We start from the raw sequence: 26,759 nt of genomic DNA on the forward strand, positions 1-26,759 counted from the left end.
GTGAGCGGCGGCGCGCCGGTGGCAAGGAGCGAGAAAAAGTTTTTGCAAAAGGGAGAGAGGAGGAAAAAAAAAAAAAAAAAAAAAAGTTTGCGCTTCTCGCGGGTGGTCCCGGCTCGCGGCCCGGCGGGCTGGGCCGGCGGGAGGGCTGGGGGCCAGGTTGGGGGGGTGGGGTGGCACTGGAGCTTACGCTGCAGTGGCCCTGTCGCCCCCCCCCTCCCCGCCGCACACCCCCCTCCCCCTGCCCAGTTTCCAACCCTGGACCACGCATCCCGAGCCCTGCGCCCCGACGGAGGTGAGAGGGGGGCCGGAGGGGAGACCACCTGGGAGCGATGGGGGAGGGGGGCTGCGGAGATGCTCCGACGCCTAGGGGGGGGGTCACCCTATCATACCACGAGGAGACCTGGGGCGCAGGGGCAGGCTGGGGTGGGAGAGGCTGGGGGCGAGCGAGCTGTGAGGAAGTTTGGATGTTTTCCTTGTCCTGCTAATTTAACGCGCGCCCCCCTTTTCTCCGTATCTCCCTTTTCTCCTGGCAGTCTGTCTGTCTCGGGTCCCTTTGTCTGCGCCCTCCCACCTCTTCGAAACCTCTCCCTTTCTTGAGGTTGGCATGAAGAGGCTGTTGTTGGGACGGCCAGCTGGAGGTCTGCGCGGTAGAGGGAACCCCAGGTGCGTCCTTGCGCGCCGTTGGAAGACGTCAGTGTGTCCAAGAGGGGACCCACCGCATAGGAGGGAGCGCCCAGCGGGGTGGGCACGGCCGTGCCCGAGGGGCCGGGCTGGGATTGGACTCTTGACCTGTGTTGTGACAGATGTCCCGGCGGAGGCTTGGGTTTTGGGGGGCGAAGAAGTGTTTTTGGACCAGGGAGGAAGCTGGGGTGGGTCTCCGAACGTGTCTGGTGTAGGCCTTAGGGAAAATCCCTCGGAAACTGGTGCCTCTCCGTCCCGAGGACTGTGTGGGCAGGGAGCAGGGGCTGGGGAGACCTTGTCCTGACCCTCTGACCCCAGGACCACCGGGGCAGCTGAAGCCAGGCGCCGGGAGACCCCTGCTGGGGCAGAGCGGGACCACGGGGCCACCGCCAGCCTGTGCATCCCGGCTGGCCCCCCGCCCGAACGGGAGCTGGGGACCGAGGCCCCTCCTCTGGCTTGGACCACCCTGCCTGCCCTTGCTCCCCGCTCCGGAGCCTCTTTCAGGCCCCGTGACCCTGAAACAATCAACCCAGGACAGTTAGCTTTGGGGACAGGATCAAGGAGAGGGGACTCCACGGAGGCCGAGGGTTTGGGATGCCTGGGGAGCCGCGGACTCGGTGACATCGGTCTTTCCTTCCAGGGCAGGGCGAAAGATGGGCAGCCAGCTTGCCGGGAGAAAAGTTCTTGAGCGCGCGTGATTTTTCCCCAGGGGGGCGGGGTCCAGCAGGACCCCCCCACCCACCCCGTTATCTCCCTGGGCATCCCCGCCGGACGGACGTCTCCGACTCGCCCTTGACGTCACTAGGGGGTTCCCGGGGGTCTCTAGGGGTTAACCCTTAGGAAGCCGGCGGAGGCCGTCAGGAGCCCAAGGTGTCCTCTCCAATGCACACCTTATTTATTTACTCCGGCGCTTCTTTCCCTGTCGTGTCTGGGTTCTTTCTGTCCCACTCCACTCCAGGGACCCCCCACTTTCCAACAGTGCTCTCCCCCCCCACCCCGCCCCGCCCCGGGACACCACTGCCTGCTTTCAGGATGCGCTGAGAGAAGGAGAAGAATGTTCCACCCTTCACTCTCCCCCCCCCTCGCTCGCTCGCTCGCTTTTCTGGGCTCCCCAGGCGGGCGGGGGAAGCTGAGCCGTCTGCAGCCGGAGCCTGCGGCGGCGACTTGGGTGGGCCGGGAAGGCACGGGGGCGGGGAAGGCGGGACCGGGAGAAGGGGGTGGGGCCGGCTCCTGGGAGTTGGGGAGCCGGGGTGCGCACGGACGGACGGGACTCGGGGGGGGGGGGGGAAATAGACCCTGGCCAGGATTCGGGGCTCACTGGGCGGCGGGGTAATGATCCGGAGTGCTCTCCTGCCCCGTCCCGCCCAGAAAAACCTCCACCGAATCTGCAAACGCTAGCGACGTCCTTGCTAGTATGAGAGAGAGGGAGAGGGGAGGCGTGAGCTGGAGGCCGTGGCGCGCGGCGCGTGGGCGAGGAGGGCTCTCGCCCCGTGTCCATCGGGTCCCCCCCCCGGGGGGCGGGTCAGGCCATGGGGACACGAAGATCAGCGTGACACCTTGGAGGGAGACCCTAGTGTCTGGGGGGTCGTGCGCGAGTCCCTCCCAACCACCCCCCCCCCGCTTCCCTTGAATGAGTCATAGCGGAGGAGGCAGGAGACATGCCCCCTCATCCAGCTGCCAGCCAGCTGTGCCCCCCACCTCCCACCCCCACGTTAGTGCCAAGGTCGAGTTGGGAGGTCTGGGATTGCGGGATCCGGGTCCCAGCTGGAAAAGGAGGAGTTAGCATAGGTACGGCCCCGGCCACAGCGCTCGCTCGCATGGGCTGGGTCGCAGGGTCCGGGTTCCGTTCCCCATTTTTGCCCCGCCCTCACCCTAAATCCCAGCAGCATCCCGGGATCACCCACCGCGCCGGGCCGGCCGGCCCCGCTCCCGGTGGTTCTCCACCCCACCCCGCCCCACCCCACCCTCCGCTCCCGGAGGACCGGAAAACGTGGAGTGGAGTGAGGACTGGCTGGGAGGAGGAGAGCTGGACCTCGCACCAGCTCCTTGCTCTCCTGCTCATCAAGCCCATCCTCAAAGTTCCTTTCCAGTTCCCCCGACCCCCAGGCCAAAAGGGTTAGGTAGACAGGCGCGGGTTCAAACCACCTCAGGATGACTTTAGCTCCCATCCGTTTTACTCAGCAGACGGGAGACGCGCGGCTCTGAAGCCTTATCCCTCCCACACACAGTTCTGGGTCTGAGAGGACAGATCATTTTTGGTCTCTTCTGGCCCCACCAGCTAGTCTGGACTGAAGCGAGGTCTCCCTCTACTGGACACTGGAGAGATTGCATATGCGTTCTTGGGCGAGCAAGCAGCCCTGGGCATGAAGTCAGACCTTCCCAGCATTTCCCCATCACACCCTCAGAGCCGGCCATGGCCAGAAGAAGAAGGGGTGGGGGACCATGGCATTAAAATCACCTGGAATTTATGTTAGATCAACTAGTCCATAGCTTTCCCATGTGCATACACAGACCTCGAGGCTCCCACCCAGTTCCCCCCAAAAGATCCCTAAGACTTAACAGACCGCTTCTGCCTGCTCTTTGGGATGTTTCTTCCTCACAGCCGAATGACATTATTTTCAACTTGATCCCCACGACCAGTCTCTGAGAGAGAGGTTGGGGGCCCAGGGGGCCCAGGGGGTTTTGTGCCCGCTGAGACTGACGTTTGTCTTCTGCTTCTCACCGCCCTCGTAACTTGTCAGATCTGCATCTTTCCTCAGTCTCCCTCATCCTTCCCCCGAGACGCCATGTTCAACTCCATGACTCCACCACAAGTCAATAGCTATGGTGAGCCCTGCTGTCTCCGACCCCTCCCCAGCCAAGGGGTCCCCGGCATGGGGACAGAAGGTGAGTGTTTACCAGTCCCTGAGCCTTGAGGACTTGGCAGATCCCTTTCCCCCCCCCCACCCCACGCTAGTTTGCTATCTACAGGAGGATTTCGAGACCCCATGCCTTGTAGGCCTGGAGTCCGGGATCATAGCTCACGGGGGTCTCAAGGTGAGCCCCGCCTCTCCCCATCCCAGTGCCCCACTCCACCTGTCTCTCTTTTCCAGGATGTTCTGGCTTACCCTTTTGCCACCAAGCCAACTTTATGTCGGGGCCCCAGGGTTATGGGTCTGCCAGAGAGACCAGCGGCTGTGCCGAGGGTGAGAACCCAAGCAATCTCTCTCCCCTCTCTGCCCCTCGGGGACTTGTTCTGAAGGAGGAGGTGGGAAGGCAAGGACCAAACTCAGTGGAGGAGATGTCCGGAGAGGAAAGGAATCAGAGAATGACCAAGAGGTCCTAGGTAGAGCAAGGCAAAAAAAAAAAAAATTGCTCTTTTGAGTCAGGCGCCACCTACAGAGTGTGCAGAGACATGCACTTTTACTGTAGCTTTCTTTTTAAATTGTATTTTATTTAAAGATTTATCTATTTATTATGTACACAGAAGAGGGCGCCAGATCTCATTACAGATGGTTGTGAGCCACCACGTGGGTGCTGGGAATTGAACTCAGGACCTCTGGAGGAGCAGTCGGTGCTCTTAGCCTCTGAGCCGTCGTCTCTCCGGACCCCTCTGCCGTGTCTGACCTCCTGTCTCCTGCCCTAGGGCCGATCTTTCCTCCTCCCCGGAGTTCCGTCAAGCTGACGAAGAAGCGAGCGCTCTCCATCTCGCCCCTGTCCGACGCCAGCCTGGACCTGCAGACGGTCATCCGCACCTCACCCAGCTCCCTCGTGGCTTTCATTAACTCGCGCTGCACATCTCCAGGAGGCTCCTACGGCCACCTCTCCATTGGCACCATGAGGTGCGGGCAGCCTCACACTAGGAGACCCCTAAAATACGTACCGAAACTGGGGCATTGGGATGGGGAGAGGCGGGGCTCACCTTGAGACCCCCCGTGAGCTGTGACCCCGGACTCCAAGCCTACAAAGGGTTAGAAGTCGCCAACCCTTCAAACCTCCAGCCCGACTTGAATCCCTAACCCTCCCAAAGCATTGGAACCCTTTCCAGAAACTCCCCGGGGCTTACTCAGCCACGCCTTCCAGACACCCACAGAACAGAGCAAAGACTCTGATGACCCACAGTCTTAAATAACCGACTCCTCTTCACCTAGCCCATCTCTAGGATTCCCACCCCAGATGAGTCACCAAAAGGGGACTTCGCCGTCCTATGGAGTCCAGCCCTGTGTTCCACATGACTCTTCTCGGGGTGCAGTGATGCTGCACCCTCAGCCTCGGGGACCACGTCCGACCTGCCAGGTGGGGCTCTCCACATTGCCATCCTGCTTGGCTTTCTCAGCTCAGGATAGGTGGGTGGTCGACTTGGGAGCAGGTGAAGGAAGAATGGCCGACGTAAAAGCCTTTGGTACTAGGAAGGTAGAGGTATGGATGGTAGGTTCCCCCTTCCGGGTTGACTCAGGCTCTCCTGGGTGAGAGCACCCCGTTTTTCTCATCCCATTCACTAGTGCAGACTGTGGAGGAAGTCCGTCCACATTCGTGGGGTGCCTGCTCTTTGGGTGGGGGCCCGTAGGGCAGTAGGACCTGTCAGGCTTTCCCTTCTGACTACTCCATCCTCCTTTACCCTCACCTCTTCCCCTGGGGAAGCTGAAGTCGGAGCTGGACATGCTGGTGGGCAAGTGCCCAGAGGAGCCTTTGGAAGGTGACATGTCTAGCCCCAACTCAACAGGCACGCAGGTAAGGGGACAACGGGCAGGACTTCCTCTGTGGCATCTGAGCAAAACAAAACGTGCCGCCCGTGACCCTGAGATCGGCTCCTTTGCCCTAGGACCCCCTGCTGGGGATGCTGGATGGGCGGGAGGACCTGGAGGAGAAACCTGAGCCCGAGTCTGTGTACGAGACTGACTGCCGCTGGGATGGTTGCAGCCAGGAGTTCGATTCCCAGGAGCAGCTGGTGCACGTGAGCCCCAGGGGGTAACCGATGGTTGGCGGGAGCCTGGAGGAGACTGTAGTGGGGCATTATGGTCTGTCCCAGGGCAGGAGGTTCAAGGGGACTGGAGTCAGAGATTGCATGCTCAGCCCTGCAGACCAAAGCTCCGGGTAGCTTTGCTCTAGAGAAGGCGAGAAGACCCGAGACGTGGGACGTGCCGCCTTCCTGACTCTTATTTCCCCCCAGAGGCAGAGCTGAGGAGGAGGAGGATGAGTAGGGGGCTGAGAGGGACATGTCCTGGGCGGCTTGGGTGGCATCGGGAACCCCCGGAAAGCCTCGTCTTCTTCCTCCTCAGCACATCAACAGCGAGCATATCCACGGGGAACGGAAGGAGTTCGTGTGCCGCTGGGGGCGCTGCTCCCGGGAGCTGAGGCCCTTCAAGGCCCAGTACATGCTGGTGGTGCACATGCGCAGACACACGGGCGAGAAGCCGCACAAGTGCACGGTGAGGCGCCCGTCCCTCCCCATATCCATGCCAAATCAAGGTAGGGCCCGAGGTCGACCTATGCCTCCAAAGTCCCTTCCTTCGTAAGCGGATGTTTAAAAACCTCGCTGAGGACTGCGTTGATAGAAAGAGGAACGTATTGATGTGTATTAAAGTGTTTTCAGTTGAATTTTACCGGGTGGGGGCTTGCATTCCGAGGTGTGGATGTGGAGGTCAGAGGGCAACTTGCCAGACTCCTGGGGAAGCAAACTCAGATGGTCAGGCTTGGCCACAGACACCTCTATTCACCGAGCCATTCTTGCCGGCCCTAAAATATCTTCTTGGTATGGTGGCATGCCCCTGTAGCCCTAGCACTTGGGAAGCTGAGGCAGGAGGATCAAGAGTTTGAGGCTAGGTCTTAAAAAAACCAAAAATGCCAGTCGGTGGTGACGCACATCTTTAATCCCAGCACTTGGGAGGCAGAGGCAGGTGGATCTCTGTGAGTTCGAGGCCAGTCTGGGCTACAGAGTGAGTTCTAGGAAAGGCACCAAAACTACACAGAGAAACCCTGACTCAAAAAAACAAAAACAAAAACAAGCCTTGCCACATACCCTTAGTCCTAGCACTAAATCCTAGCACTGGCAGAGGCAGGCAGATCTCTGTGAGTTCAAGGCCAGTTTGGTCTACATGATGAGTTCCAGGCCAGCCAGGGCGACCCAATGAGACTCTGTCTCATAAAGAAATAGATGGCAGGGGCTGGAGAGGTGGCTTAAAGGTTAAGAGCACTTGCTGCTTTTCCAGAGGTCCTGAGTTCAATTCCCAGCAACCACATGGTGGTTCATAGCCATCTGTAATGAGATCTGGTGCCCTCTTCTGGCCTGCAAGGACACATGCAAGCAGAACACTGTATACTAAGTAAATAAATTTTAAAAAATACATTAAAAAATAGATGGCAAAATAAAATTAAGTTTTGGATCAAAAAGTACATTTTTCCCCTTTGATTTTAAAAGAAAAGTCCTGGACATGGTGGTGCACACCTTTAATCTCAGCCCTTGGGAGGCAGAGGCAAGCATATCTCTATCAGTTTGAGGCTAGCCTAGTCTACATAGTGAGTTCAAGGCCAGCCAAGATTACCACAGTGAGACCCTGTCTCATTAGGCCAAAATAATAGCCGGGCGGTGGTGGCACAAGCCTTTAATCCCCGCCCCTCGGGAGGCAGTGGTAGGCAGATCTCTGTGAGTTTGAGGCCAGCCTGGTCTACAAAGTGACTTCCAGGACAGTTCGGGCTACACAGAGAAACCCTATCTCAAAAAACCCAAAAATAATAATAAAATAAATGAAAACATATTTCTGAATCCCTCATTGTGGGCTCCTTAGTAGTCTTGCTACCACATTGCTTGTGGATAGGGCCTGCATCATTGCTGAGGGACCCTCACGTAAGCCTGACCCTCAGCTGACTCAGGCCACTCTAGGACACTCGAGCTCTGTGCAGGGAGACCTGCCCCCAAGAGGCTCCCTCTTCACCGCCGTCCCCTACCCTGAGCGGTTTCCAGCTCCCTCTGATCTGCCCTTGTGCCCGGCCGAATCCTGGGATTCTCTTAGGTCCCCATGCGCCCCCGTTTTTATTTATACTCTCTGGTGCCAACCCTTACATCTCCGTGTCCGGTCTGAGAAGTGTTGCTTGACCCTCTCCCGCGCCCCAGTTTGAAGGCTGTAGGAAGTCGTACTCGCGCCTCGAGAACCTGAAGACGCACCTGCGGTCGCACACGGGGGAGAAGCCTTACATGTGTGAGCATGAGGGCTGCAGCAAGGCGTTCAGCAACGCCAGCGACCGCGCCAAGCACCAGAATCGGACGCACTCCAACGAGGTGAGTGCCCCAGCTACCCGACTCTTCCCGCGTGAGACGCTGCCTCCTAAGCGTGTGCCCTGCGAAGAGCCCCTTAACCCAGGACTCACTCCAGCGGGGAGTTCCCTTCCATGTAATTCATACAGGAAACACTTGTCTGAAAGTAAGAATTTTTTCCTTGCCCCTCTTTGCTCTAGCCATCCAAAGGTCAGTGTAAAGTCGACCCCTGACCCCTTCGACTTCTGAATGTATGTGGCCTCACAGCCTGGGGGGGGGTCACCTCTTTTTTTCATAGGCCTGCACCATCTATTTTTTAAATCTTTTGTTTGTTTGTTTGTTTGTTTTTGTTTTCCGAGACAAGGTTTCTCTGTGTAGTTTTTGGTGCCTGGCCTGGATCTCGTTCTGTAGACCAGGCTGGCCTCGAACTCACAGAGATCCGCCCGGCTCTGCCTCCCGAGTGCTGGGGTTAAAGGCGTGGGCCACCACCGCCCGGCCTGTTTTTTAAGTCTTTCTATGAGCCTCTCGTGATTTACTCCACCTGAGGGCTCACATTCCCGTCACTTCCTCGAAGGCTGTGTGTCCTCCCTCGCTCACCCATCTCGTAGCGTTTCCCACTCTGTCTGTGTTCTTCTGCCTTGAACCCCGGGCCTCGCGGCTTGGCGCCTCTCCTCCACAGAAGCCGTACGTGTGCAAGCTCCCCGGCTGCACCAAGCGCTATACAGACCCCAGCTCACTCCGCAAACACGTCAAGACAGTGCACGGTCCTGACGCCCACGTGACCAAGCGGCATCGAGGGGATGGCCCCTTGCCGCGGGCACAGTCCCTCTCCACGGTGGAGCCCAAGAGAGAAAGGGAAGGGGGACCCATCAGGGAAGAGAGCAGATTGACTGTGCCCGAGGGTGCCATGGTGAGCCACCTAGGAAGTCTTGCCCCCACACCCCTGCTGACCTCTTTCTAGCCTTTTCCTAGACGCATCCCCTCCTATGTGCAGTCTGCTGTGGCCAGCCTGCCTGTCTTTAGTTTTAGTGTTGCTCCGTGGCTGACCCCAGATCTAAGAATGATGTTATAATTATCAATTGTTTAATTGGTCCAACGCATTCACTTTGCGGGGGTGGGGTGGGGGTGGGGGGGATGAAGGGGTGGGTGGTGGGTGCTTCTTGGACAATGAACACATGGTAGGCAAATGCTCCCCCACGAAGCGAATCTTGGGCCCCCTAGGGACTCTCTCTTAAATAGCACTTACAAGTTCCAAGCCTTAGGCGTGGGTATTTCGTGCGTTCTTCAAGAGAGGGAAGAAAGAGGTAAAGGTAACTTGTCAGGGTCACAGGACTAGGCAGGAATGGAGCCCTGGGACCCTGCCCTCCAGCAGGGACCCTTCCCGTTTTCTTCTAGTTCACCCCAACCTCTTGCCGGCTTAGTCCTCTCTACCCATGTCTGCCTGTCCTCAGCCCCTGCAAATCAGTGGGACCCAGGCTTCAGCCACTCCCCGAGAGGGATTAGGGGAGGACAAGGACGCCACCCCCGACTCTCATCCCCTCCACAGAAACCACAGCAGAGCCCTGGGGCACAGTCCTCCTGCAGCAGCGGCCACTCCCCGGCCAATACGGACAGCGGGGTGGAAATGACGGGCAACGCGGGGGGCAGCACTGAGGACCTGTCCAGCCTGGACGAAGGCCCTGGCGTGGCGGGAGCTGGACTTTCCACTCTTCACCGCCTGGAGAACCTCAGGCTGGATCAGCTGCATCAGCTCCGGCCAGGAGGATCCCGGGGTCTCAAACTGCCCAGCTTGACCCACGCTGGTGAGACCTGGGTGTGGGAGGTGCGGCTCAGCTCAGCTGCGGAGCCGTCCTGAAGCCGAGGTGGCGGGGGTCACCCTGGAGTGGCCACCGCGGCATCCTCTCATCATCTGAGAAATAGTCCCCATCCTTGAAGACGTTTTTCCTTCCATCGATCAGAAAAATTATACATCTAGGCACGGCGGTTGTACACCTGTCCGTCCCACCACCGTGGAGACGGGGCAGCAAGAGAGTTCAATATGAAAAACAAACAAACAAACAAAAAAAGGTGCTGGGTGGTGGTGGTGATGGTGGCGGCGGTGGCGCACGCCTTTAATCCCAGCACTCGGGAGGCAGAGGCAGGTGGATCTCTGTGAGTTCGAGGCCAGCCTGGTCTACAGAGCGAGATCCAGGACAGGCTCCAAAACTACACAGGGAAACCCTGTCTCGAAGAACCACAGTGTTCAATACATCCATGATACGCTATCCCTGTAACTGTGCATCAGTGTACGAAACTAACCGCCTGGAACCCTTGGGGAAGCAGAAAAAGAATAAGCGTGGGGAAGCCTGGGACTCCTTACTTTGGGGTTCCGGGCCAGGGCAGGGTGGGACCCCCGGGGGGGCCCCCACCACCTGCCTTTTCTCTGTCCCCCGCAGGCACGCCCGTGTCGCGCCGTCTGGGCCCCCCAGGCTCCCTGGACCACCGCAGCCCCAGCTCCAGCAGCATCAGTTCCGCTTACACCGTCAGCCGCCGCTCCTCCCTGGCCTCCCCCTTCCCTCCCGGATCCCCACCAGACAACGGGGCGACCTCCCTCCCGGGCCTCACGCCTGCCCAGCACTACATGCTCCGTGGTGGCGCGAGGTACGCCGCCGCGGGGTCAGCCCGGGGGACCGGCACCCCACCCGCCGCCGCCGCCGCCGCCGCAGCACACGGCCCGGAGCGCATGGGGGCTCCGCCTGTACCTCCTTGGAGAAGCCGAGCCGAGTACCCGGGGTACAACCCCAACGCAGGGGTCACCCGGAGGGCCAGTGACCCAGCCCGGACGGCCGACCACCCTGCTCCAGCCAGGGTCCAGCGGTTCAAGAGCCTGGGATGTGTCCACACGCCCCCGGGTGTGGCGGCGGGACGGAGCTTCGATCCCCACCTCCCCACCTCGGTCTATTCGCCGCAGCCCCCCAGCATCACTGAAAACGTTGCTATGGATACCAGAGGGCTGCAGGAGGAGCCGGAAGTTGGGACGACTTCCGTGATGGGCAGTGGCCTGAACCCATACATGGACTTCTCGCCGGCTGACAGTCTGGGATACGGGGGACCCGAGGGAATGGCCGCGGAGCCTTATGGACCTAGGGGTCCAGGTCTCCTGCCTCCTGGGACTGGTTCGCTGACCAACTATGGCCCTGGCCACTGTGCCCAGCAGGGCTCCTATCCTGAGCCCACCCCGGAAACGTGGAGTGAGTTTCCTTCCCATTCTGGGATGTACCCCGGCACCAAGGCTCCAAGCGGAGCCTATAGCCAGTGTCCCCGACTTGAACATTATGGGCAAGTGCAGGTCAAACCGGAACAAGGGTGCCCCGTGGGGTCCAACTCCACCGGACTGGCACCCTGCCTCAATGCCCACCCCGGCGAGGGGTCGCCCGGCCCACAACCTCCATTTTCACATTTTCGCCAGCCCTCTCCTCCCCAGTACCCCCCGTCGGGTCCCTATCCCCGGCCTCCCCATGATTATCTTCCGCCGCCGGAACACAGGCCTGGCCTCAGTTTTGACCCCTCCTCTCCTTCCACGGGGCAGCTCAAAGCTCAGCTGGTCTGTAATTACGTCCAGTCCCAGCAGGGGTTGCTGTGGGAGGGTAAGGGCCGGGGAGCGTTCCCCGACCAGGAACCTCCCTATCAGAGCTCCAAGTTTCTGGGGGGTTCCCAAGCTCATCAGAGCCCCGCCAAAGGGCCAGCAGCTCCGTATGGATCTGGCTTTGCACCCGCTTTGGCCAGTCACAAGTCAGGCTCCTTTCCCACCCCTTCGCCATGCCAAGAGACTTTTGCATTGGGGGCGAACCGGCCTAGGCCAGCGGCAGCACCGCCCCGGCTCCTGCCCCCACTGCCCTCCTGCTACGGACCCCTCAAGGCGGGGGGCACCAACCCCAGCTGTGGACATCCTGAGGTGGGCAGGTTGGGCGCCGGCCCCGCCTTGTACCCGCCCCCTGAAGGGCAGGTGTCCAACCCTCTGGACTCTCTTGACCTGGACAGCACGCAGCTGGACTTTGTGGCTATTCTGGATGAGGCCCAGGGGCTGAGTCCTCCTCCTTCCCATGAGCAAGGGGACAGCTCTAAAAATACCCCACCTCCCTCTGGACCTCCCAACATGGTGGTGGGTAACATGAGCGTCTTACTCGGGTCTCTGCCTGGAGAGACCCAATTCCTCAACTCTAGTGCCTAAAAGGATAAGGAATCCCAACCACATGTTTCCTAGGCGGCTACATGAGATGCCCAGGGATGGAAGGTTTGGGCTGGGGACTGTATTTAGTCTATGTATGTTCCAGAAAGAAAAAACAAAAACAAAAACCTTTAATAATGACAGTTTCCTGAAAATAAAGGATGCTGAGAATAAGTGCCTGACCCGTCAACTTGGGGAGAGTGGAAGTGGGCTCATACACCTTCCTCTTCAGAAAACTCCCACATCTAACAGCTCAAGTGAGACTCAGGACGGGGAAGAGGGTCCTCCGGGAGAGAGTTTACGGGATGTCTGCAAAAGAAGACCTGCCGTCCCTCTCAGAAAACTTGACAAATGGCAGGAGACGTCCTCCTTTTTCTCGCCCTAGTCAGGTGAAGAGGCTAGCAAAGTTGTCGAGCATCAGCTGGATGAGCTGCCCGGGGTAGAATACGTGGGCTGTCATGTCAGAGGTCTCCTGCTCGGGTCGGAACAGCGTCGGTCCAAACACAATCCCCAGGTTGTGGGCGGTCATTCGGTTCTTGTCTGCGTGTGCAATCACCCTGAGGACAAAGCCAAGGAAAGGGGGAGATGAGGCAACAGCGACCCACGACAAGCCAGCCTGGCTCCATCAGGTCTGAGCAGGGAGGGCAGAGATCACTCTGGGATCCCTCCACATGCTGCCAAAGGAACCCAGTACAGACCCAAAGAGGATCAGGGACGGGCCAGCGGAGAAGCCTTCAGGATACAGTCTGGAGGCACAGGTCGGTTAGAACTGCGTGGTTCTCCGCCCCAGGGACAACTCCCAGAGTCCTCTCACAAAGTGGGAGGCTCCGCTAAACAAGCCACCCTGCCCCGTGGGAGACGAAGGCCAGGGAAGGGAGAGAGGATTCCCTTACTTCTCTCACAGCATTCCTGGTCCCCCCATGGGATGCTCGGCTAGCCACAGGCTTGGACCCATGTCGGTGTGCCCCGTCTCCATGGGGCTGCCTGATCAGAGCCCCCACAGACCGCCCACCCACTCCAGCCTCCCCAGCACGAGGAGGCTGTGGAGTCTTCCTGACCTGCACAGATGCTCCAGGACGTACTGCAGTGTGTCGTGGTTGGGCTTCGGAAACAACTCCAATAACTTCTTTATTTCAGCGAGACACTGCTCTGGCTCAGACAGTTCTAGAGAGCGGCGACAGGGAGGACAGGAGAGGGAGGTCAGGGGGAGAGATACCGCCGGGCGGGCAAACTCCCTCTTTCCCACGTCCAGGAATGGTACCATTTGTCCAGCTCTCTCCCCTCCCCCTTTGGTACAAGAGGTTCACTCAGGGCCTTGCATACGATAAGCACACGATTTACTGCTGAGACAGGGCCCTCTACTCTTTTGTTGTTGTTGTTGTTGTTGTTGTTTTTTCGAGGCAGGGTTTCTCTGTGTAGCTTTGGAGTCTGTCCTGGATCTCACTATGTAGCCCAGGCTGGCCTCGAACTCACAGAGATCCGCCTGCCTCTGCCTCCTGAGTGCTGGGATTAAAGGCGTGCACCACCACCCGGCACCCCTCCACTCTGACACAGCTCAACCGCGACTTTCAGAATTCTTTGCATCTCAGCCCTCTATAAACATTCACACACACACACACACGCACACGCACACGCACACGCACACACGCACACACGCCTAGAACTGGCATGTAAATTCTCCCCCACCCTTGTAAATGGGACCCTCTGTGCCAGGAGTACTGGACAGAGCTCCTGACCCTTACCCAGGGTGCCACGGAAGTGTGGCAGCAGCGGCGGGGGCACCAGAGGCTGCGGCAGCTCCCGGAAGAAGAGCTTCAGGGCCCCGGTGACCACGTGGATGTCATCCCATTCGGCGCTGTCTAGATCTAATTTGCCTTCTGGAAGGAAAAAGAGGGTCCTTGGGTTGAAGGCTCAGAAGAGACAGAGAGATCCAGACTCAAAGGTCAGGAACTGGGGGGACATCTGGTTAAGAACGTGGTCATGGTCCACAGTAGGGCTTGGCAACAAAGGAGGCGGGGCTTGGGGCGTGGGGTGGGGCTTGGAGCGTGGGCGGGGCGTGGGGCGTGGGGCGGGGCTTGGAGCGTGGGCGGGGCATGGGCGGGTCCGTGGGGCACAGAGAGGGCATGTCAGTCCATTTCCAGGTAAGTACCTTGTCCTGGCTGCTCTGGGAACATGTATCTCCCATCAGAGGTCACTGCCCGTTCTGTAACACGCATGAGGAGAGACCCGCAGCTGAGACACGCTGCTCCAGCCCCCTCGCTCAGAACCACTCTGGGCTCCGAGGTTGCCTGCCGCGTTCTTGGGCCCACTGCTTCCTCCCAGGTCCTCTCACCTCTGTCTACCAGGAAGCGAAGTTTCTGGACCACCGCCAGGTTCCCACTCACCCGGTAGATGCCGTCCACATCCAGACCTAGGGGGCGAGGCACAGGGAAGGTGAGGACTCTAACAGTGTGTGTGTGGGGGGGGGGTCTGGGGGAGAAAGGGGCCCGTGGGAAGGCAGAGACGGGGCGAGGGGACCCAGGCCTTCAAAGGGGGGGATATTTTTTTGGAGTCTTTGGAGAAAAACCACCTTTTTTATCCACAGCCTCAACACAAAGCCGGACAAAGCTGGGCACGGTGTCCCCTTCCCTTTGGCACAGCGACTCCAACTGGCAACCAAACACTTGGTCTGCAGAGCAAGGGAAGGGAGATGATCATCAGTAAAGGTCTCCGGCGGTACCCACGTAAGACTGGGCCTGCTGCCCCGCGGGGGTACGGACGGCTCTCTGCTCCTCCAATAATGGGGAGTAGGGGAAAACAGATGTCCGCAGGTTCTAACTGGTTCTGGATGCTCCGCTTTGAACCTCACTTGAGTTTCGGTTAATGCTAAGATTAGGAATATGGAAGATTCTGAAAACACACCTATCAGTCCTCGCATGGTGCTTTTTTTGTTTTTTGTTTTTTTTCCAGAGAGGGTCTCTCTGTGTAGCCCTGGCTGTCCTAGAACTCGCTTGGTAGACTAGGCTGGCCTCGAACTCCGAGATCCACCCCAGTGCTGGGATTAAAGGCGTCGCCACCACCCAGCGTGATGCCTCTTCCCTGTAATCCCAGCGACACTTAGGAGGCTGAGGCAGGAGGCTTGCCCAAGGTTGAGGGCAGCGCTGGGATGAATACTGAGAGTATGTTTCAACCATAATAAAATCCGAAAACCAAAACCTACACAAAACAAAGACACTAGGTCCAGCCCAGCCTACCCCGGAACAGGCCCCGCTCCTGGAGGCTCTGCAAGGTCGGTCTCTTGGCGATCAGCCGCTTCAACTTGTTCCGCACGCGGTTCTTCTGCTCGGTGCCCTCGGCACACCGACCTGCGCAGACCGGGGAGGGGGAGTGAGCGCGAGCGGAAGGACCCCTTCCTTCCCTTCCTTCCCTTCCTTCCCTGCACCCCAGCCCGGCCGGCTCCGTCCCACTGCGTACTGGAAATCCTTCGGCTGCTGAGCCGGATCAGCGGCTTGGACACCGGCTCTGACTCCAGCTCGTCATCCTCACCGGCGCTCAGCTCCGCCAGCTCGGCGGGTCCCGAGCCCGACAGACGCAGCTCCAGGGGGTTCTCTCGATCCTAGGCCCCGGCGGGCGCGCGATGGGGAGGAGGGAGAGCATCGGCAACCTCCACAGTCCAGCCTGGGCCAAGGTCTGGGCTCCACGCACCCCGAGGCCGCCTGGTCCGTCCCAACCCCCCCCCCAACAGCCCCTTCCCGCTCCCTCGGCCCACGCGGGTCCCCCTTTCCCCGGGGGTGCCTTCGGGGACGGGGGGGGGGTCTGCACCCTTCTCACCAGCCGCTCGATGACGGCTCGCAGCGCGCGGTGCCAGGCTCGCAGCTCCGGCTCCTCGTCCGACTGCAGCAGGAACTCATGGCCCGGGACCGTCCGGATCTGGGGTGGGTGGGGGGTCGGGCGGGGCGAGGCTGGCGTCAGCGGGGACGAGCGCCCTCGGGTCCCCCCCCCCGCGCCGTCCCCCGAGTCCCTTTTTGGGGACGCGCGGCAGGGCGCTCACGTGCAGGACGTTGCGGCGGCTGGACAGGTGGCGCCCGTTAGCCAGGGCCGCCCCGCGCAGGTCCACGCTACTCTCCGGCCGGCTTCCAGCAGGCGCCTGGCCAGGACGGGAGAAACTGAGGCCAAGAGCTGGTGTCCCCACCGCTTCCCTCTCGGGAGGGAGGAAGGGGGGGGGGTGAGCTGCTTCCCCTTTCCTTTACCTTACAATCCGTTTCCTTCCTCGCTGCGCCCCCCCCCCCGGTCCCGGTCGGCCTTGACGCACCAACCAGTAACCCCCAAACCCTTGCTGCTCCCCCCTCCCCCGTCGATGCTCACCCAGCCTTGGGAGGGCGCGGACTGCGGCGGCCGCTCTCGGTAGAACACAAGGCTGTTGCCGGTTAGCACCACCCAAGCGGGGCCCCAGTTCTTCCTGTCGGGGGGAGGGGAGGAGCGAGGTAGCTAAAAGGTCATTTTAGAATCTCACCTGGGGTGCCTGGGCTCCCACAGCGCCGCCCTCCCCGTCGCTTCCTACCCTGTGAAACGCAACAGCCCAGACCCCTGGCATGTTCTGCGTCCTCACCTGAGTTTACGCCCTCCTTGAGCAATCTTGGTCATGTTGATCAGGCCTGACTTTTCCTCCTGGGAAAAGTATGGAGTATTATTGTCTGTCAGCCGCCCTGCGCCACCCACAGCCGCCAAGGGTTCTCTCTAAGGGGTGAGGTCCGTTCAGGTTTGGGGGTCGGGGAGACTGGAGAAGAGCAAGCGCCCAGAAAGAAGAAGACGCTTTCCAGGAGCAGGAGTCCGGGTGGCCGCGCAGAGAGGATCTTGGCACTCCGAGACAGGAAAGACTCACATGGGGGTCATCCAGGTGTGGCAGACCGGGGCAGGACTGCAAGCCTGTCGGCTGGTCTGAGAGGTCTCCCCAGGGGCCGCTTCGGCTGAGGCTTGGTAAACCCTGAGGATGGGGAATTGAGACAGGTAGAGAGGGACCTTCAATCTGGAGGTCCTAGGTCGCAAGAGGAAGAGGGGTGTGGCTGTGGGCGAGGGCGATGCTACCTACAGTGGGTAAGGGGAAAGTCGTAAAAAGGTAACGGAGTGTTCTCACCTGTGGATCAAGCCATTCCTGAGGTTGTAGGGCACCAACGTCCCTAATCAGACTCTCTGTCTGTTCCATGGAGCCAGGTTTCTGGGTGTAGGGGGAGACAAAGCAACATCCAGATGGACCCCAACAGTTCCGCACTGCTCACGGTGTTCTCCCTCTTCCGACAGCCCCAGAGAGAAATGGGGGAAGGGGGTCTGAAGGGACCGTGGGACGGGCAGGAGGACGGTGTCTTGAATGTAACTGTAGCACAGGTGCAGCATCCAGAGGGGGGAATCAGTCGTTACAGGGGTTGTTAGTTATGGCTGAAGCCTGGGTCGGGGCCGCCTAGCAATCTAAGCTTTGCTGCTTGTCCCCAATAACCAATCGAAGAGGCAATGCTCTAGGGCAGAGAACTGTTTTTTCCGGGGCTGAATAGGTGGTCCTTTGGTTAACAGCACTGGGTGCCTTCTGGAGGGGCCGGGAGAGGGGGGTGCGGCTGGATTTTCAGCATCCTCATTAGGGCTAAAAACTCCAGTTCTTGGAGATCCGACACCCTCGTCTGGTCTCTGTGGACACTGCATGCATGTTGTACACACGCATACATGCTGGCTGGCAAAACACCCATACACATACATTTATTTATTCATTGTGGCCACACTGAGGAGTGGCTCAGCCATATAAATAGATCCAATGATCCCCAATGCTGCTTTTGGGGTCTAACATGAGGTTTAGATTTGAGTAGAGGGCAAGAGATAGTCATAAAGTCAGGCATGGGGGCACATCCCTTTAATCTCAGCACTCGAGAGTCAAAGGCAGGCGGATCCCTGTGAGTTCGAGGCCAGCCTGGTCTACAGAGTTCCAGGGCAGCTAGAGACCCTGTCTGGGGTGAGGAGGGGGTAATCGTGACTGAGCAAGGTGGTCCTCGCCCGCCCGCCCGCCCGTCTTTGTCTCAGCTCCCTTCTCCACGGCAGGAGGACCTGCCTGACAAGTTAGGAGAACACTGTGAACTGCCCTCCTGGGAAACAAGCTCCTTCTCTGGCTGATATCAGGACCGCAGCTTTTTACTTCCCCCGGCAGAAGACTCCTGGGGCAATTCTAATTCCTTGGGGTCCATGTCTCGATGGTCTGACAGCTGAAGAAAGAGACACAGCCTTTCTCTTTAGAATTCTGTCCTGTCCGAAGATGAAGATGCTCCCAGGCATCCAGCCTGGGGGGGGGGGATACAAGGTCTTCTGGACAGGGACCCTGGACATGGAGAAGGCCAACCAGATTACGATACACAGAGAGCCTTGGCAGGAGGGGCTGGGATCCTGCCTGCCAGGGAAATGGGGAAGAAGGAGGTGGTTGTCCTGCATGCCGCCCCCCAGTCCCTCCCAAATCCCCCATTTACTCACCTCAGCTCCGGGCCAGGGTGGCCCTGGTACGGGGTAGAAACCCCAGTCCCCGGCTGGCTGCTTTTTTAAAAAATTCTCCTCACAGCCCTTCTTGCTCTTCTCCTCACTTCCTGTTGCCAACTTCCCTCCTCCCCCACGCAACCCCGCCCCAGGGCTGCAGGAAAGGGGAACAGGCTTTTGGGGGGGTGAGGGGGGTGGGGAAGAGAGTGCCCCTTCCTCACATCATTCCCAGGAAAGGACAACACCAAGAAGTGAGAGGCCAGGCTAGGGCCAGGGGCGTAGGAGAGGAAGGACCGTTTTTTTTTCTTAACCACAGGAGACAGAGAGCGGAGAGGGAGGCAGGCTTGCTTGTAATCCCAGCACTTGGGAGGCTGAGGCAGGAGGATTATAGGAGGTGGTGGTCATCTGGCCTACCTAAGGAGTCCAGCTGAGCTGGGCCGGCTACAGAGTGAGACCCTGGCTCAAAATGCAGCTGACGGAGGGGGAGGGGGGAGCCAGGGAGTTACAGCTTGAGAGGGAACGACTTGCTGGTGTCCTGACTCGAGACAGGGCAGAGGACAAGCCTTGCCCTGGGCTAGGAGTCAGAACCAGAGAAAAAGCAGTCTGTGGGCCGTTCCTTCCTCCTGCTCCGCTGGACTCCCATCCCCTCAGGGCCTGTGTGACTGACTGGCTGCTTTGCTTGTGGCCATTCCTTCCTGTCAGCTCAGGCTCTCCGCAGTGCGCCTCGGCCTCCTCACCGGATTTGCCTGCCGCATTTTCTGTCACCCTCTCCCAGCCTCAGTCCTTCCAGGGAGGGGAGCCGCCTGTCTGTCCTCTTTTACCACTGTGCCCGGAACAGGGTTCCTCTGCTGTGTAGCTGACAGACCACACTCTGATGAAGATCTGGAACTCACCATATGGGCCCTGGCCTCTGTCACCGAGCCTTCCTGGGAGAGAGATCTTTCTCTGGGCCCTTCCTTGAGGGCTTTCAGGAAGCAGGGCTTCAAACTGGCCATGCTGACGCTTCTGCACATTTTGTGGGGACAGGGGAGAGGCTGCTCGGACGTGACCCGGGGTTCCTGACACAGGTAGAGTCCCTCCAGGGAGCCATGAAACAGCTTTGTCCCTGGAAAGAGAGACAGGGAAGAGTGGCAGGTGATGACAGATCAGGGCCTTGGCGGAGTCGTCCAGGAATGCAGAGGAAGGCTGCCTGCCGGAAATGGCTTGAGACCTAGACAGCTTGGAGCTGGAGGGGGTCGAGGGGGGCACCACCGTGGTGCGTGTGAGAACAACGGGGCTTAGCAAAGCAAGACAAGGGGATGGCAGAAGAGAGAGGCAGCCCCACTCGGTAACGCTCTCCAGCCGGGGAGACGGGAAGGTGAAAAGGGAAAAAAAAAGCTTGCAGTTTTACTCACGGGATGCATTGTGGGTAGCCTCGGCTGGTCTCCGGCAGGAGAGTGATTCCTCCGTCATGTAGGCAGCTGGAACAAAGACGGGCCGGGAGCTGGGGGGCGCTCCCAGGCGCCTGGCCAACCACCAGTCTGAGTTGGTCTTTCGGAGCAGTCGGAACCGGTCACCTTCAGCCAGAGACACCTGGCGGCCATCCGCCCCGGTGTACGTGAAGGGGTAGAGGACACAGAGCTGGGGTCCCTGGGAAGGGCTCTGCAGGCTCAGTCCTAGGTTACCCCAAATACTCGGCCACCACCGGCCCGAGAGCATCGTGGCCACCCCTGTCACCTGTGGGAGAAACGGGTGATGACGTTCCAGAAGGAACTAGGAGCGGGTGCCTCCATGCCGAGGGACATGGCTCCAAGAGTGTGTGTGTGTGTTGGGGTGAGCGAGGACAGGACCCTTGGAGTGAAAAGGCAGGGCTAGACAGAAGCCCCGAACGGGAGAGATCTGCACAGGTTTGGGGGGGCTGAGAACGCCTGCGTGACGTGTCTGGTGAGGAAGTGTATAAATAAGGTGAGAGAGGATGTGGTCAGCAGGCCTACATGGCTGGCGAGGCAGGAAATCAGAAAAGATGACCGAGCTTGGTAATTTTTTCCTTTAAATACCTTGCGGAGGTCACCTGAAGTTCCAGGGGCAGAAAGGGTTGGTCCCGGGTGCTTTGGGGAGTCCTGAGCTGGGCACGGGAAGACCACGAGGAAGAAGAATCAGGCCGAGAGGAACAGAGGCAAAAGAACAAGAGACAACTATTCAAAGGGTCTGACTTAGGACCCTTTATTAAGTTTACACAGGCCTCAGTGTTTCCGTGACCAACTGCCTCAGACTTAAACCTTTGTGTTTCCTGTGCAGACAGGCAAACAAACTGTAAGAACCAGTCAGAGGGAGGGAGAGGGGCTGAGAGAGAGGGTGCGCATCACCTTCAAGCTTATCTAGGACACACCGTCCTCTGCATCAGCCTTCTGGAGGGTCCCCAGGTTTATGTGGAGCTCTGTTCATTTGATTTTTTTTTTTTTTTTTTTTTTTTTTTTTTTTTTTTTTTTTGGTTTTTCGAGACAGGGTTTCTCTGTGTAGCTTTGCGCCTTTCCTGGAACTCACTTGGTAGCCCAGGCTGGCCTTGAACTCACAGAGACCCGCCTGGCTCTGCCTCCCGAGTGCTGGGACTAAAGGCGTGCGCCACCACCGCCCGGCTCATTTGCATTTTTGTGTCACGTGTATGTGTGTTTTGTGTGCCTGTCCATCTGTGCACCACCCAAACGTCTGGTGCTTGAGGAGTCCAGAGGAGGGTGTCGGATCCCCCGGATCTGGGGGTCCAGGCAGTTGCGAGCCATCATTTGGGTGTTGGGAACTGAACCCCGGTCCTCTGGAAGGACAGCCAGTACTCTTAGCTGCGGAGCCATCCTCCCAGCCCCTTTATTTACACTCTTAACTAGACCGGATTGGCACCTCCTCCCGCGTGGAAGGAGCTGTCTGGAGCTACAGATGACAGGAAGGAGTGAGCTCCGTGAGTAGCTTGAGCAGGGACAGACCTCAGCACACAGCTTTACCACTGAACAGGAGACGATGCAATGTGGTCCAGGATGTCAGGACACGCTGGGTGTGGTGGCATAAATCCCAGCAGGCAGAGGCAAGTGGATCTCTATGAGTTCGAGGCCAGCCTGGTCTACATGGGGGTTGCAGAACCGCCAGAGCTACACAGTGAGACCCTATCTCAGAAAAAAAAAAGAAGAAAGAAAGAAAAGAAAAGAGAAAAAGCATGGCAGGTTGGAGATTGACATCAGCTCCTCCCGAGGGAACAGTGGGACTGACTTGTTTGAGATTGCCATCAGTTAAAACCTGCACTTCAGGGCTGGAGAGATGGCTCAGAGGTTAAGAGCACTGGCTGCTCTTCCAGAGGTCCCAAGTTCAATTTCCAGCACCCACAGGGTGGCTCACAACCATCTGTAATGAGATCTGGTGCCCTCTTCTTGCCTGTAGGGATACATGCAGGCAGAACACTGCATACATCGTAAATAAATAAATCTTTAAAAAACAAACAAAAAAGAAAAACCTGCACTTCTCGTTTTTTTTTTTTTTTTTCCAAGGCAGGGTTTCTCTGTGTAGCTCTGACTGTCCACCCATGGACCACCGTACCTGGTCTCATTGACTTTTTTTTTTTTTTGCCAGGCAATGGTGGCGCATGCCTTTGACTTCAGCACTTGGGAGGCAGAGGTAATCAGATCTTCATGAGTTTGAGGCCAGCCTGATCTAGAGAGTGAGTTCCAGGACAGTCAGGGATACACAGAGAAACCCCATGGAGGCCAGAAGAGGATGCCAGATCACCGGGAACCGAGTCACAGACAGTTGTGAGCTGCCACGTGGGTGCTGGGAACCAAACCTGGGTCCTTTGCAAGAACAGCCAGTGCTCTTTTTTTTTTTCCGAGACAGGTAGCTTTGCACCTTTCCTGGATCTCGCTCTGTAGAACGCACAGAGATCCACCTGCCTCTGCCTCCCGAGTGCTGGGATTAAAGGCGTGCGCCACCACCACCCGGCTCAGCCAGTGCTCTTCAGTGCTGACTTTTATCCACTTGGAAACTTTCCCACGTCTCCTCTTTATAAACATTTCCTTCTACAAAGCTCCCAAGTTACCAGTGCCCTTCCAGAATTGGGGGTTCACACCTGCAAATGTCAGCATTTGAGAGGTCGAGAGGAACGGAGAGCTGAGGGCCAGCCAGTCCGAGCTGTTTAGTCGAAGCTTGGCTCGAGGCGCAAAGCAACGCAAACCTGTCTCGCCATCCCCCCCGGGTCTCCTTTTCTTCCCCCCTTCCTCGAACCTCTTGAAGTTGACCACACAAAGCAATCTTTATTTCCTCTCCCCTCACTTCTCCTCTTTTCCCAGGATACCCCACTCCTCACAGACACTTCCTGAGTTGTTTGACGTTTCCATGGTGCGCAGTTCTTTCCCCTGCTGGTGTCCCCCCCTGTTCCCTTCTGGCGGTCGCTTCTCTGTGGCATAAGGGAGACTCTTCCTCTGCCTGTTCCTTAAACCTCAAAAACCCATCTGAGCTGTGACCTTTGCAGTTTGCATACACCCTATCAGCGAGCTTACTCTCTTAAAAAGGCCTCTGCATCCTGCTAAGCACTCTATCTCCAGTCCAGATCTTTCTCTGGAGCTCTGGTCTTCGCCACTGTCCACCAAAGAAGGCCGCAAGTCTTTCACAGGTGCTACAGATTCAGCATGTACCAAGTGAACATGTCAACCTTCCCTACAAAGCCTTTTTTTGTTTTTTTCAGAACCAGCATCCAGCTGCTAGACTTAAATTCAATAAATATCTATTGAATCCTCGTCAACACTTAGACTAGGGAGGACCGTGCCGATCATGATGATAAATTCGGGCCAATGCCCTCTCATACAATTAAAATGCACTGTGATAAGAATCATTGTGGTAGAGGAAGTACTAGCAACTGCTGGAAAAGCATGTGCCCAGTTGTGCATGCCAGACGCCCAGCAGCTTCTTGTCTGTTTCCTCACTACTCATATTGATGGACTGATTATCAAAATACTGAAATTTGTATTTTTCTAGATTTCCTCCCCCGCTTCGCTGGTGACTGCATCCAGGGCCTCCTGTGTAGCAAACAAGACCTTTACTACTGAGCTACATTCTGGTCCTCATATTTCTTTTAAAGTATTTATTTATTATGTATACAGTGTTCTGCCTGCATGTATCCCTGCAGGCCAGAAGAGGGCACCAGATCTCGTTACAGATGGTTGTGAGCCACCATGTGACTGCTGGGAATTGAACTCAGGACCTCTGGAAGAGAAGCCAGTGCTCTTAACCACTGAGCCATCTCTCCAGCCCCCAATTCTTTTATTTTTTTAAAGACAGGGTCTCGCTGTGTAGCCCTGGCTATCCTGGAACTCATATGTTGATCAGGCTGGCCTCAAACTCACAAAAATCTGCCTGCCTCTGCCTCCTGAGCGCTGGGATTAAAGCCATGACACCAGCCCTTGGGTTTTTGAAAGGAGTTTGGCTATCTGGCTCACAATGCTGTGCAACTAACTGTATAACTGGTCCCAAGCTCTAGAACTTGCCCTCCAGATCTTTGTGAGTTCAAGGCCAGCCTGGTCTACAGAGTGAATTCCAGGACAGCCAGAGCTATTACACAGAGAAACTCAGTCTTGAAAAACAAAACAAAACAAAACATTATTTTAGGGCTGAAGAGATGGCTCAGCAGTTATGAGCACTGGCTGTTCAGTTCATACAAGGTGGCTCATCACCCTTTGTAGCTCCATTTCTAGGGAATCCAACACCCTCTTCTGGCCTCTGCAGGGCACCAGGTATCCATGCAAGCAAAACACCTATACACATAAAAAATGTTTTAAGGAAAAAAAATTATTTGGAGAGGGGGAGCTGGAGAGATGGCTCAGAGGTTAAGAGCACTGGCTGCTCTTCCAGAGGTCCTGAGTTCAATTCCCAGCAACCATATATGGTGGCTCACAACCATCTATAATGAGAGCTGGTGCCCTCTTTTGGCCTGCAGACATACACTGTACACTGTATACAGGGTCTCGTAGCCCAGGATGGCCTTGAACTGACTGTAGGTGAAGAGGACCTTGAACTCTTGATCCTTTTGCCTCCCAAGTTTGGAATTATAGACATATATCATAATGCCTGGATCTCTTAATTTTATAGATTTATGTATGTGAGTGTTGGGAATCAAACTCTGAGCTTCCACAAGCACGTGTTCTAACCACTGAGCCATGGCTCCAGCCCCCCATATAGTTGTTTTTTTTTTTTTTTTTTTTTTTTTTTTTTTTTTTTGAGACAGGATCTTGCTTTATATCCCTGGATGGCCTAGCACTCTCTATTTAGCCTAAGGCTGGCCCTGAACTCACTTCAGTCCTGCCTCTGCCTTCTGTGTGCTGGGATTACAGGCCTGTCCATTCAGGCCTGGCACTTTCCATCCACCAAGCCTATCCTGTAGCATCAAAAAGTCTGGAATCTCAGGGCGGTGGCGGCGCACGCCTTTAATCCCAGCACTCGAGGAGGCAGAGGCAGGTGGGTCTCTGTGAGTTCGAGGCCAGCCTGATCTACAGAGCAAGATCCAGGACAGGCTCCAAAACTACACAGAGAAATCCTGTCTTGAACAAAAGCAAAATAAATAAATAAATAAATAGACTGGAATCTTGAAAAATTTAAAAAAATGATTGTGTGTGTGTGTGTGTGTGTGTGTGTGTGTGTGTCTGTGAGAATATGTACATGTGAGGGTAGGTACCCATGGAGTCCAGAAGAGGGCGTCCATGGGGCTAGAATTATAGGCAGCTGTGAGTTGCTCAGCATGAATGCTAGGGACCCTGGTCCTCTGCAAGGGGTCCTCTGCAGTGCACACTCTTAACCACTGGGCCATCGGTCCAGCTCTTCTATTTTTTGTAATTTGTTTATTCAGTGTGTGTGTGTGAGAGAGAGAGAGAGAGACAGAGACAGAGAGAGATTTTAGGCATTCTGTTCCCTCTCTGTGGGTCCTGGGGATTGAATTCAGGCCATTAGGCTTCGTGGCAAGCACCTTTTATTATTGTTTTGGTTGGATGGGGTCTATTGAAACAGTGTTTCACTATGTAGCTCTGATTAGCCTTTGGGCTCATTATGCATCCTAAACTGATCTCAAACTTCTGTTTGGGCCTCCTGAATGCTGGGATCATAGGTATGAGAAATACATTCAAACCATGTTTATTTATTTTATTATTTGGCTTTGTGAGACAGGGTTTCTCTAGCTTTTGAAGCCCATCCTGGAACTCACTCCATAGACCATGCTGGCCTTGAACTCAGAGATCCACTTGCCTCTGCCTCCCACGAGTGGGGATTAAAGCTGTGTGCTTATACCTGGCCACCCTATATTATTTTTAAGGGTATCCAGAGATGAGTAAGGAGCCAGCAGGATGGCTTATTGGGTAAAGGTGCTTGCAGTGGGAGCCTGGCGACCCACATAAAGATGGAAGATGAGTGTGGCCGTGCACACCTTTGATCCCAGCTCTTGGGAGGCAGAGGCAGGTGGATTTCTGGGAGTTCCAGGCCAGCCTGAGTTGCATAACCAGTTTCAGGCCAGCCCAAGCTACATAATGTAGAGACCCTGTCTCACATAAGTAAATGATGGAAGGTGAGAACCTGCTCCACAAAGTTGTCTCCTGACCACCAAGGATGTGTGTCTCACCATGTGCACACATAATAAGGTTTTTTTTTTTTTGTTTGTTTGTTTGTTTTGAGACAGGATTTCTCTGTGTAGCTTTGGATTCCTGTCCTGGATCTCGCTCTGTAGACCAGGCTGGCCTCGAACTCACAGAGATCTGCCTGGCTCTGTCTCCCAAGTGCTGGGATTAAAGGCGTGTGCCACCACCGCCCAGCTTAAGATACCCTTTATTTGACATATGTTCCTTTCATTTAACTTAATTGTGAAACCTCTCACTTCCCCTCAGTTTGACCTTTTCCTCACACATGCCCCCATCTCCCTTCCCTGTGGCTGTCTAGTGCTACATAAACTTCAGGCCAGTGTTATTTTATTCTTAGACATTTTCGAAGATTTTATGTGTATGAGAGTTTTGTTTGCAAGTGAGTGTAACATTTTTGTGTAGTGCCCAAGGAGGCCAGAAGAGACTGTCCCCTGGAACTATTGTTACAGAAGGTTGTGAGCTGCCTGCCATGTGTGTGCTCTAGGAACCAGATCCTAGGTCCTCTGCATGAACAGCAGGTGGCAGG

General features: G+C 56.8%; 2 protein-coding genes across 4 annotated transcripts; one reads left to right on the plus strand and one right to left on the minus strand.

Moving 5' to 3' along the window:
• The first annotated feature begins 217 nt into the window (after positions 1-217).
• Gli1 (GLI family zinc finger 1) lies at positions 218-12,293 on the plus strand. Of its 2 annotated transcripts, XM_028886305.2 has the most exons (13): positions 219-292; positions 534-663; positions 3,441-3,567; positions 3,774-3,866; positions 4,307-4,502; positions 4,812-4,956; positions 5,302-5,391; positions 5,483-5,614; positions 5,940-6,089; positions 7,772-7,936; positions 8,592-8,822; positions 9,459-9,714; positions 10,348-12,293. In XM_028886305.2, exons 3-13 carry the CDS (start codon positions 3,468-3,470, stop codon positions 12,120-12,122), a joined length of 3,333 nt encoding a protein of 1,110 aa, XP_028742138.1. In that variant the 5' UTR covers positions 219-292; positions 534-663; positions 3,441-3,467; the 3' UTR covers positions 12,123-12,293. The 2 variants fall into 2 exon arrangements, with proteins under 2 accessions (XP_037052598.1, XP_028742138.1); XM_037196703.1 differs by lacking the exon at positions 534-663 and having other exon boundaries at positions 218-292.
• Positions 12,229-20,515, minus strand: Arhgap9 (Rho GTPase activating protein 9). Of its 2 annotated transcripts, XM_028886197.2 has the most exons (16): positions 19,997-20,515; positions 19,496-19,707; positions 17,233-17,313; positions 16,981-17,082; positions 16,708-16,766; positions 16,464-16,557; positions 16,150-16,245; positions 15,930-16,028; positions 15,573-15,714; positions 15,353-15,463; positions 14,689-14,787; positions 14,452-14,529; positions 14,269-14,322; positions 13,862-13,996; positions 13,178-13,283; positions 12,229-12,676 (listed from the first exon to the last, which is right to left on the minus strand). In XM_028886197.2, exons 1-16 carry the CDS (start codon positions 20,298-20,300, stop codon positions 12,505-12,507), a joined length of 1,944 nt encoding a protein of 647 aa, XP_028742030.1. In that variant the 5' UTR covers positions 20,301-20,515; the 3' UTR covers positions 12,229-12,504. The 2 variants fall into 2 exon arrangements, with proteins under 2 accessions (XP_028742030.1, XP_028742031.1); XM_028886198.2 differs by lacking the exons at positions 19,496-19,707; positions 19,997-20,515 and adding an exon at positions 18,603-18,821.
• Positions 20,516-26,759: the final 6,244 nt, after the last annotated feature.

Source organism: Peromyscus leucopus, chromosome 18 (genome assembly GCF_004664715.2).
Source record: "Peromyscus leucopus breed LL Stock chromosome 18, UCI_PerLeu_2.1, whole genome shotgun sequence".
Lineage (NCBI taxonomy): Eukaryota > Metazoa > Chordata > Mammalia > Rodentia > Cricetidae > Peromyscus > Peromyscus leucopus.

What these genes read in the sequence shown, in the direction of transcription:
- Arhgap9 (XM_028886197.2), bottom strand. Translation starts at nt 20,300, where the DNA reads ATGCTCTCGGGCCGGTGGTGGCCGAGTATTTGGGGTAACCTAGGACTG. An exon ending in GCCGCCGCAACGTCCTGCAC is followed by an intron (nt 16,029 to 16,149) that starts GTGAGCGCCCTG and finishes CACCCACCCCAG; the next exon opens with ATCCGGACGGTCCCGGGCCA. An exon ending in CCCAGAGCAGCCAGGACAAG is followed by an intron (nt 13,997 to 14,268) that starts GTACTTACCTGG and finishes TTTTCCTTCCAG; the next exon opens with AAGGCAAATTAGATCTAGAC.
- Gli1 (XM_037196703.1), top strand. Translation starts at nt 3,468, where the DNA reads ATGTTCAACTCCATGACTCCACCACAAGTCAATAGCTATGGTGAGCCC. An exon ending in GACCAGCGGCTGTGCCGAGG is followed by an intron (nt 3,867 to 4,306) that starts GTGAGAACCCAA and finishes CTCCTGCCCTAG; the next exon opens with GGCCGATCTTTCCTCCTCCC. An exon ending in CTCTCCATTGGCACCATGAG is followed by an intron (nt 4,503 to 4,811) that starts GTGCGGGCAGCC and finishes CTCTTCACCTAG; the next exon opens with CCCATCTCTAGGATTCCCAC.